This window comes from Borostomias antarcticus (genome assembly GCF_949987555.1).
Source record: "Borostomias antarcticus genome assembly, chromosome: 15".
Classification (NCBI taxonomy): domain Eukaryota; kingdom Metazoa; phylum Chordata; class Actinopteri; order Stomiiformes; family Stomiidae; genus Borostomias; species Borostomias antarcticus.
In genome coordinates, this window is record NC_140248.1 from 5,870,257 (window position 1) to 5,882,080 (window position 11,824).

At 45.5% G+C, this 11,824-nt stretch overlaps 1 protein-coding gene across 1 annotated transcript; it reads left to right on the forward strand.

Moving 5' to 3' along the window:
* Window positions 1-2,777: 2,777 nt before the first annotated feature.
* Window positions 2,778-3,680, forward strand: LOC311318503 (polyadenylate-binding protein 1-like 2; the record flags this gene model as incomplete). Its single annotated transcript, XM_084449852.1, has 1 exon — window positions 2,778-3,680. The coding sequence occupies one exon, from the start codon at window positions 2,778-2,780 to the stop codon at window positions 3,678-3,680; it is 903 nt and encodes a 300-aa protein (XP_084305978.1).
* Window positions 3,681-11,824: the final 8,144 nt, after the last annotated feature.

Here is an 11,824-nt window from a genome sequence, read left to right on the forward strand (position 1 = left end):
GTGTTCACCAAAATATGTCCTTGTAGCTACAACAGATCACCTTAAAAGCCCAGTGGTCCGACGCGCCTCATGCTCCAATGCGCCCCGCTCTTCCTTGGCGCTCATGTCTCCAAAAACCATTCGGATAAACACACACAGCTGTGCTACATCCACCATATCAGTTGACTCATCGAATTGTAGAGAAAAGCACTCACATGCATCAATATCCTTCGTGAGTTGCTCCTCGACATCGACAGCCATTCCCCCACATCGCCTTGTAGTAGTACTCCGGGACAGCTGTACGTCCTTAATGGCCTTCACAATCTCCGTTTTATTCTTGAAGTCGTTGAAAAGGCTATCCGCAACCTCAAGAAACGCTTCTTTCACAATTTCGCCGTCCTTGAACGACTTCTTGTGTCTGGCAAGAACGTGACTGGCACGATAGGAAGCTATAGTTGCGGCTTTACCCTGGGCCTTGGGTTTGGTGAAGATTAACTGCTGGGCTGCTAGCTGTGCCTTCAATTCACGAACTTTTGTGGAGCGTAGAGCCGTTTTCGCAGGGTAATCCTTCTCATAGCGCCCGTGTACTGTCTTGAAATGTCGCTCCAGATTGCCCTTCTTTGCTAATGCAACGCTTGCATTGCAGATGAGACAAACTGGCTTTGAGTGTGAATAAACAAAACAAAAAAATCCTCCTCCCATTCAGGGTGAAAATTTTAGGTTTTTGCTCTTTTGCTTGACGTTACTAGGCGCTTCGTCAACTAGCTAATATTATGTTGACCTTGAATGAACTTTCACACGCGCCCACACAACAGATTCACGTTAACGTAGGCTATGTCTATAAAACGTGCCCAGCGTTGTTGTCTTTTATGTGTTGAAGTGACGGGGTACACGACAGGAATGATACACATTTAAAGAAAGATTTATATCAAAATAAAACTTTTTTTCCTAAACAGCTCGCGATCGACTTGGTATCAGTCCACGGTCTACCGGTAGCTCGCGATCGACGGGTTGGGCACCCCTGCTCTAGAAGAACCTGGTCATCTCGACAATCACCGTCATCTGGGCCTCATTTACCATTGTGCATACACCCAAAACTCAATGGGAAATATTGTGAGATATATACACAATATTTCCCATCGAGTTTTGTCATGATACATCACATTATTTGCGGAGAAAAGCAAGTAGAAAAATCAGGTGTAAATTAAATAGGGTGTATTGACAATGACAAATGAGGCTCCAGGGCTTTGCACTTTTTCCACTGCCTCCTGTGTCGTGCGCTTGGGTCCAGTTTCAACCCGGTCTTAACGTGAGAGCAGTAGGTCTACCTCAGCGATGATTCAGACATATAGCCTACTAGCTCCAAAGGGCTCCCTTTTATCGACATTTTCATTTTTATTGTAGCCTTCACTTCAGATTATAGCCATAAGAACACAACATGTCATCTAGCAGGGGGAATATTACAGACAGGAGGTCAACAGCTTTGTTATGGTGCAAGGCCAGAAGGCCCGGTCTTTATACTCTTGTAAATGTAAGTCCTTTGATGGTCTCTTCATGTGTTGCTGGGTGACTGGTGTTACAGTCGGGGATAGGAACAGGATAAATGATCTTATAAAGAAGGCAGGTTCAATCATTGGCCTGACAACTTACTCCTTAGAGGCCATCACTGAATGCTAGGCTATATAATACAACTGGAACAATTCTGAGGTATGATAGCCATCCCCTGCATGCAACTGTCTCTTTCAGTCAAATCATCTAAGAAATAATAACAATATTAATAATAATAATAATAATAATAACAATAACAACAACAATAATAAGAATAATAATAGTCGAATAATAATAATAATAATACCAATCTAGCAGTAATAATAATATCAATCTTATTATTATTAATAATACAAATAATAATAATAATAATAATAATAATCAAGAAACATCAAAACAACTGTAACAGGCTGCTGTAGCCTACATGAGAAAATAATTAATAAACGTTAGGCATAAAGGTTGGGTAGCAACTTGTGTTCACTGATAATAATAATGGATTTGTCAACTCATATTGTATTTATATTTTGCTACTCTTTAGTATAATTATTGTAAGTCACTTTGGAAAAAGGCGACTACTGAATGATTGTAATGTAATGTAATAATGCAAATGCAAACGTCGTATGAAAAAACAATTTACCCATGATCCCATTTTAACGAGAGCAAAACAGTAGAAAATCTGAAAATTGAACCAAATTTTCAATGTGAATTAAGACTAACGAATTTTAAAATGATAAACGGTACACGGACCTTAATTCAGTTCAGGAGAATCGCATGAGTAAACTACTACCAATGTTTAGAATAATGCAACATGCCTGTGGACTGAGGCCAATTTGGATTGCATGAAAATGGGCCAACGCCACGAGAAAACAAGTTGCACTCTGACCTACAGTAACAGTAGCTTATGCCTCTACTCTAAAATGAAATATGTCAACTTCTTTGATCGAGTCGATCATGGCTACTAAATGCTGTGATTCTCAACCTCTGTGCGCAATAGCAGAGGTACGAACCATGCGCACCCGAGTGTGTGAACTCAGTCTTCATCATGATGACATACATTATTGGTATCCCTTGAAAAAAACGTCACATAACTGTCATAATTGTTCATCATGGTCATCAAGGCAACGTTGGAAGTTGGAACTCGTTCGGAACAAACGTAACAAAACCCTTAGGAATTTAGAACGCACACTTTTGCTTGAAAGTCCAAGTTCATTCCTTCAGTTGTCAGTAGCGTTTCTAATAGATCAGAGAAAATGAATTTCAGTGTTAGCTGCCAGAAAGCATCCCTCTACATGGGGGACCTGCATCCTGAAGTGACCGAGGATATGCTCTACCACAAATTCAGCCCAGCCGGGACAATCCTCTCTGTGCGCGTCTGCAGGGATAGGATCACCAAGCGCTCCCTACGGTACGGCTATGTGAACTTTAAACAGCCAGCGGACGCCAAGCGTGCCCTGGACACCTTGAATTTTGAGGAGCTCAAGGGCCGACCGGTCCGCATAATGTGGTCTCAGCGCGACCCCTCCATAAGAAAGAGCGGTGTTGGGAACGTGTATGTCAACAACCTAGAGAAGAGCATCGATAGCAGAGCCCTGTTGGACACCTTTTCTGCCTTTGGTAACATCTTCTCTTGCAAAGTTGCATGTGATGAGCATGACTCAAAGGGCTATGGTTTTGTGCACTACGAGACTCAGGAGGCTGCTGACAGGGCCATCCAAAGACTGAACGGGATGTTGTTCAACGACAGGCTTGTCTTTGTGGGCCGCTTCAAATCCCGGCAAGAAAACAAGGTGGAGTTGAAGCAGGAGAAACAGGACCGCGTGATCCACCACAAGGGCATCAACCTATATATCAAGAATCTGGACAACCAGATTGATGACCAGCGACTCCGTAATGCGTTCTCTTCCTTCGGGAATGTCCTCAGTGCAAAAGTCATGATGCACGGTGGCCTCAGCAGGGGCTTTGGCTTTGTGAGTCTCTCCTCCCCCGAGGAGGCCACCAAGGCCTTGACTGAGATGAACGGCCGCATCATGGCCACCAAGCCCCTGTACGTGGCCCCGGCCCAGAGCAGGACGCAGCGCCAGACATACCTCACCAACAGGTACATGCAGCGGGAGGCCAGCGTCGGCACCGTGAGCTACCGGCCTGACTACTAATATAGAGGGCACCTGTCAATGTGATTGATTTATGACCCCTAATTAGATATGCAAATGAGATTAAACGTATTTTATGACATGCACCTGGTCCGGGGTGTGTGTGCTGTTCTTCTGTGTGTCTGAGGTGTGTGCGTGTTTGGGTATTCTGTGTGTCTGAGGTGTGTGCGTGTTTGGGTATTCTGTGTGTCTGAGGTGTGTGCGTGTTTGGGTATTCTGTGTGACGGTGTGTGTGTGTGTTTGATATGATTGTGAGGCTGGTGTGTTCTAATGAGCTTGATGTCCTTATTTAGATAACAGATTGTGTGTGCGTGGCTGTCGGTTTGTGAGGCGCGACTTGTGCCCCCCCTGTCTGTCCCCCGGTGCTGACCCCCCCACCCCCCACCCCCCCCCCCCCCCCCCCCCCCCACCCAGACAAGCCCTGTGTGTGTGTGTGTGCTGCTCTTCTGTGTGTCTGAGGTGTGTGCGTGTTTGGGTATTCTGTGTGTCTGAGGTGTGTGCGTGTTTGGGTATTCTGTGTGACGGTGTGTGTGTGTGTTTGAGAGTTTGTGAGGATGGTGTTCTCTAATGAGCTTGATGTTCTTATTTAGATAACAGATTGTGTGTGCGTGGCTGTCGGTTTGTGAGGCGCGACTTGTGCCCCCCCCCTGTCTGTCCCCCACCCAGACAAGCCCTGTGTGTGTGTGTGTGCTGTTCTTCTGTGTGTCTGAGGTGTGTGCGTGTTTGGGTATTCTGTGTGTCTGAGGTGTGTGCGTGTTTGGGTATTCTGTGTGACGGTGTGTGTGTGTGTTTGAGAGTTTGTGAGGATGGTGTTCTCTAATGAGCTTGATGTTCTTATTTAGATAACAGATTGTGTGTGCGTGGCTGTCGGTTTGTGAGGCGCGACTTGTGCCCCCCCCTGTCTGTCCCCCGGTGCTGACCCCTGTAGTTGCTTAAAAAGGAAAGTATTTGCCAAAGCCTGAGGTTCGCTTAAAAAGATGTTCAGTCAGGTTTATTAAGAAACAATACGGTTGCAACCGGACTTCAAATAGTAAAAACACAGCGTGATTCTATCAGAGAAGAAGTGAAAGTCAGATCGCCAAACTGCCCCTTATATTGCTTCAAACCAACGAGGTAGTAGGTGTCATTTGATTGGCTGAGTCGGATATCACCCAGTGGGCGGGGGATGAAAACTTACTTTGAATATACTTTGAATATAGACAAAGGTCTGAGTCAGGGCAGGAAGGACAAGGTGTGGCCTTTCTGACTTGGACAAAAGAGCGAAGCAGAGGAGTCTGTTTACAATTACAAAAAGGAGGGTTGGGTGTTTATAATCATAAAGGGAGATTGAAACCTAGGGGTTTTCAGGGGACTTGATGAATAGAAAGGATATGCATCTGAATAGTCTTGAGACTGTGTGTTAAATTCCATGACAACTCCCTCATCTGTGCCTGAACAGGCACACAAAAATAAAATATAAAATCCAAACACAGTGTAAACAGTCAGCTATGCTATACATGTGGAAAGGAAATAATCTCTCCACTAGGTGGAGCAAGAACAAAAATGCAAATTACGCTTTAAAACTCCTTGTTACAGAAATTTGACAGGAAAACAAGGTAAAATAAAAACGTATAGTCTAAGAGTGGACAACCATTCACCAAAAACCCTTGATTTAAATTTTGAATAAGGCAAAAAGATAAAATGGTTAGCAGTGTAAGGAGGGCAAAAAACCTCTTGGTCAATTTAGAGGAAAAACCCAAAACTTATTTATCAACTCATGTTTCAACCATTGCAACTCTTGTAAACAAAATGATATTTTTTCAAGATAATTATAAAGTTTATTCACTGTTGTTGTGAATAATCGCATGTAATTTCTTCTGGATCGTAGCTTCCATGTTTGCGTTTCTGAATGTTCAATGTAGGTTCCAGTGTGTGTGGTTAGAGGTGCAGTCATTGCTGTTGAGCTTGTCCACGTTGTCATAACAACCACGAGAAAGAGGTGACCGGCAAGGTCAGTCTCCGATTGCTCATCAGAGGAGAGGGCAGTGTGGCGGTGACCGTCAAGGTCACTCTCCGATTGCTCATCAGAGGAGAGGACAGTGTGGTGGTGACCGCTTTGCCCTTGAGATCTCTGGTTTCGGCTGCATGGACCGTCCTCTCAGCTACTTTTGACAGCTATTCCACACAGGCCAGAATGCCATGGTCCTGATTGTTCCATCTTTGACGGGTAGGTTCACCCCGCTACATCTCTTTGACGGGTAGGTTCACCCCGCTACATCTCTTTGACGGGTAGGTTCATCCCGCAACATCTACTTCTCTTCCATGTTTTCTGGCCTGTTCTCAGGCTGCTCATCTGCTCCTTGGTTTGGGACGCAACGGCGTCGAAGTTCTCTCAGCTACTCTGGCGGCCGTCTGCGTGGGGACGGCCCCAGGTCGCGGATCAGGACCCAACCCCCAGGAGAGATGTGATGCAGGAACCCCTCCTTAGCCTCAGGAAATGGCGGTCCTCACTCTGTTGGAGACATCTGTTAACATCCTCCGCCACCCGTTTTTGAAACATGATCTGGCCCGTGGGCTAGTTTGAAAGCATAATGAAAACATGAACGAGGTAGTACAGGTTTGTCATTAGGCCCTAGATACAGGTTAGTTTGGTGGTGGAAATGTGCACTTAGTCCTTCATTTCTTTTTCTCCGCAGGTGGAGCAGATGCTTGTAGGTCAGAAATGTAGGCTCTTGAACTGAACCCGGTCCATCCCTGTACTGCTCCACGTAGGGCCGGCCCGGGTCGTGCTGCTGGAGGGCTCACCTCGGCGCTCCCGCCTCCAGCACAGGCTGATGAAGTGCTCCGTCTGTGGATCCACAGATGAGAGAGACAAACAGAGACAAAACAGAAGAGCAAAAGAGAGTCCTCTGGTCTGGTCTCCCTGTTCCCTTCTTTGGTCAGGAACGGTTATTCAACAGTCTGTAGGAGATACTCAGAAACATGGTTAAGCGCAAGCTCCTGCTTTGGAGAAAAAATGTTGTTATTCTGTCAGGAAAACTTAAACAGGGTGACTGTTCAAGTGTCATTTAGAGCCAGTCTGCAGTATCCTACAGTGACATCAGGGGCAGCGTTAGAATGACTTCAACACGCCCAGTCCCCAGTCATGATCAAGGCAATTGGGTTTGGCTCTAGCATTTCTCTCACGATTTTATGAAAATAAAATAACCATATTCTCGCCTCAACAAAACAACACCCCCTAAGGGTGAAAGCAAAAATTTCCTGAAGTCAGGATAAAAATAGAGATGAGGCAAAGAAAATGACACTAAAATGAACTGGCTTCATTTACAATTAACTAATCAAAAAAAACTCCATCAAAGCTTCATTTGTATAGCTAAAATTTGTATATCTAAACCCTCCCTCTTCTGCATTTGAGGACAGAGTATTTGGGCACTGCTCCTGTTTCATACTTATCTGTCGCTCACAGTGAGTTGGTGACATGGCGTTGGTCTGCATCTCACGAAACCCAGATCGCCCATCTGTAGGGAAACAGGCCAGTAACCTCCGGTGTCCTGTGCCCGTCTCCTGGTTCGGCATTCACCCATCACTCCCGGAACGACAGTTGTCTGTAAAATACCACTCAGAAAAAAACACTCAGGCCCGATGAATGTGCCTCAAACTATAAACATGAGATATTTAACATAACCATTTAAAAATATATAAATTGGGTTAGGAGATGCTGTATGCAGATTAAGACACTGACAAATATGAACCTTCTGTTCCTTTTTTCACAGCTGTTCTATCTGACGGTCCCTCAGTAAACCTCTCTGTCTGTTCCTGGCCTAGTCATGACTGTTGCTGTGGGTTGTTCAGGGAAATTCCAGCAGGTGGCGCTGAACCCTAGGTTACAGGATTCTTTCTCTCCTTTCGTCTGCTGTAAATGTGACAATCTTTGATCCAGTGATCAGTTTTACCACAATGAAAACACGCGTCAGTACTGTCTCCGTTTTCGTTTCCCTCCCTCGGTCTTCTCCTGTAGTCCATTCTGTTCCTATGCCTGCTATTTCTGTTCATGTGACGACCCTGTGGTCGTGGTTGGTTGGGAGCAGACGGAAAAATAGAGTTGGGAGGCGGGGCAGCAGCTGCGGGTGAACCAGTCATAGTTTGGGAAGGATGTGTGAGCTCTGAGTGCCGAGTCGGCGTGATAGAGTTGAAAACGGAATGACTAGGAGGAGGGAGGGACTCTGAATATTCATCTCTCTGATTAACTTCGTCAGCTACGCTTCTTTCTGACTTGAAAAAACACTCGTGTGCGAGTATTTCCCACTTCCTGAATGCATTCCAATCTATCGCATTTCCAGGATTCCTTCCTAACCTAGTCATTTCAAACGCCTGTAACTGAGCCCTAACAGTTGCTAACTCACTAATATTGAGTGTACCGGACAGGGGGAAATCAGAATGCTTCGCCCAGATCAAATACTGTACACAAGCATCATCCCAAAGCCTTTGCGCAACAATCTTAGCTGGCCCAGACAATTTGAGAATATCAAGTGGCGAGCTAGTAACGCTAGTAACGGCACCCATTTTGCACCAAAAACGCTTACGGAAAAACAAACCAAAAAGACACTCTCCTACACTCCTTCGTAACACGGAGATGAACGTCTCTCAGACTACTCACTAGCAGTTACGATTTACGGCCCTTAAAAACAGTGTCGGCAAAAAAAATAAACAGTACTGTTACCTGAAAAAATATATATATATAGCGCTTAAACAAACACATACAAGACAGAGCTGAAGTTCAAACAGTAAACATAGCAGACTAACAATCCCGTGCACATACAATAAAGAAAGACAGCAAAACTCGCACGGGGACGCAAACACAAAGACCGACCAAAAGACGACCAAACGACGACTTAACACACGGATCGTACCAAAATACTGTACAGCTTTGGTCAAAGCTAACGCTCGTTAGGTCCACCAATTCTGATCAAAGCTAACTTCTCGTTAGGTTTACCAATCCGGTCAAAGCTAACTTTTCGTTAGGTTTACCAATCTGATCAAAGCCAACTTCTCGTTAGGTTTACCAATCTTGATCAAAGCTAACTTCTCGTTAGGTTTACCAATCTACCCGGGATCAAAAATGGGAAAACGTTTCTCCAAGAAACGCGGATTTGGAAACACCAAATCACTCCCTGTAGCTACTTTTCTGCGGCTTTAATCTCATCCGCGACCGGCCAAAAGGGAAGCCTGTTCTGAACACTGCTTATACCCTCGTAACGAAACAAGGACGAAGTCAAAGGACAATACGATATAAAATCTATTGCTGTTCACAACCTCCTTAGATAATTACTTTAACTTATAGTACTAAAAATACCCACGCTGGGGTTTTCTGTTTTCAATAATCCAGACCAACAAGCTGAACCGAAACCAAGGCAAATAACAAGCATAAAAGGATCTTTCAACGTACCGTGAGTTTTAGCCGAGTGGAACCAACGGCGGGGCGTCTCCAAAAGCAATGCGCATAGACGCAACGAGAGAAGCTTCCCAAAGCGGCTACCGCTTCCGCACGTCTGCGTCCCTCGGTTCCACTCCAGGCGAACCTCACCGCAGTCGAATCCCATCCCCGTCGCCAATTGTAGTTGCTTAAAAAGGAAAGTATTTGCCAAAGCCTGAGGTTCGCTTAAAAAGATGTTCAGTCAGGTTTATTAAGAAACAATACGGTTGCAACCGGACTTCAAATAGTAAAAACACAGCGTGATTCTATCAGAGAAGAAGTGAAAGTCAGATCGCCAAACTGCCCCTTGTCAGAGAAGTGAAGTCAGTCACTTCTGGCTGTGGCTTATGTACAGTCCAAACAAAGGTACAGTGTTTCCAGGATGTGATTGGCTACTGCATTGTACATGAATGGCAGGCGTGGCCAAGAGTAAAGACATGTGACATGAGAAAACAAAGAAAACAAAAGGTCTGAATCAGGGCAGGAAGGACAAGGTGTGGCCTTTCTGACTTGGACAAAAGAGCGAAGCAGAGGAGTCTGTTTACAATTACAAAAAGGAGGGTTGGGTGTTTATAATCATAAAGGGAGATTGAAACCTAGGGGTTTTCAGGGGACTTGATGAATAGAAAGGATATGCATCTGAATAGTCTTGAGACTGTGTGTTAAATTCCATGACACCCCCCCACCCAGACAAGCCCTGTGTGTGTGTGTGTGTGTGTGCTGCTCTTCTGTGTGTCTGAGGTGTGTGCGTGGATGGGGTGAGATGAATAGGGATGGGGCTAAGGTCAGACTGCATTAGAATATTGGCCTGCACCGGCGGTGGTGGTAGTACGGTCACTAGAGATAGGATTTTTTCTCAGTGTTTATGGTTTTAAATACACAATTATAAAACGGTAAGGATGGAGGGGCTGGTTTTAGTGTGTTTTTTTCACTGTGTCTTCTGTGTATGTATGTGACTGGGGGTCTTCTGTGTGTGTGTGTGTGTGTGTGTGTGTGTGTGTGTGTGTGTGTGTGGGGGGTGAGATGATTAGGGAGGGGGGGTATGGCCAGACGATATTAGATTATTGTCAGCTATAGGAGACGGTACAGGCCTACTAAAACAATAGGGGATCGGGGGCTTTTTCATCTCTAGACTAGATCAGAAGATTCTCAGGGTTTATCCCACCACCTGGGTGTGATAAGGTTCACTTACAAAGGTGAGAATGGAATGGGGTGGATCTATAAATATGAAGGGTCCCCGGTTCATTGTGTGTATGGCATCATTCATTCAGCAGAGCCCGCCACGTGGTCTTCAATACTTTTGAGTTCTCTCTCAGTACATCTCTTGCTATTTTCATCAAAAAACGATGGACAGCTTTTTGGACGATCATCACAATATGAATGTTATTGATGGATGTAAGTAAACATTTTGGTGGTTATATTATAGCCTATAATTTTTTGTAATATTTAAGAATGACCTAACATGGTTTTTCGTTTTGTTTTCTGATGTTTTAACAGTGTGTGATGATATAGGAAAAGCGGGGGTTGAGACTTCTTCCGAAAATACCCGACCTAAGCCATGTCTGAAACGCAGAGGGGGCGGGGTCAATAAACCACTACGGTTGAAACGTCGTCGTGGGTTGGTTTCTAAAACACGTTCCGTCGGGAAAGTATGCGTGTCACTCCCAGGACCACCAGCGGATCACGAAGCAGTATGTGTTAACGATACGCCTATTGGTAAGTAATATGCATAAACAAATAATATAAATAAGATGTATTTTTTCTTGCTAGTTTTTAAAAAACAGTCATTTTACAACAGACCATTATATAACTCGCTCCCTCTCTCTCTCTCTCTCTCTCTCTTTCCCTCTCTTGCCCCTCCCGTCCTCTCTCGCGATCTCTTGCCCCTCACCTTTTCTCCCACTCCCGTCCTCTCTCGCGATCTCTTGCCACTCCCGTCCTCTCTCGCGATCTCTCTCTCTCGCGATCTCTTGCCCCCACCTTTTCTCCCACTCCCGTCCTCTCTCGCGATCTCTTGCCCCCACCTTTTCTCCCACTCCCGTCCTCTCTCGCGATCTCTTGCCACTCCCGTCCTCTCTCGCGATCTCTCTCTCTTTCCCTCTCTTGCCCCCACCTTTTCTCCCACTCCCGTCCTCTCTCGCGATATCGTGCCCCTCCCGTCCTCTCTCGCGATCTCTCTCTCTTTCCCTCTCTTGCCCCCACCTTTTCTCCCACTCCCGTCCTCTCTCGCGATCTCGTGCCCCTCCCGTCCTCTCTCGCGATCTCTCTCTCTTTCCCTCTCTTGCCCCCACCTTTTCTCCCACTCCCGTCCTCTCTCGCGATCTCTTGCCACTCCCGTCCTCTCTCGCGATCTCTCTCTCTCGCGATCTCTTGCCCCCACCTTTTCTCCCACTCCCGTCCTCTCTCGCGATCTCTTGCCCCTCTCTCTCCCTCTCTCTCTCTCTCTCTCTCCCTCTCTCTCTCTCTCTCTCATTACAGACGGTGAACGTGATCTCATAGCAGACGGTGAACGTGATCTCATTGACCGACGCTTAATGGCCGAAATATTTGGTGAAAGTAGTACGAATTTAGAAGATATTAATCCCACAATCCCTAGTGATTGGTTTGCACAGATCGGAGGCGGGTTAGACTCATTAGAATCATTTGTAGATCCAGATGCTTTGGCCGTAAATCCTTACATTTTGTTATCTCCACT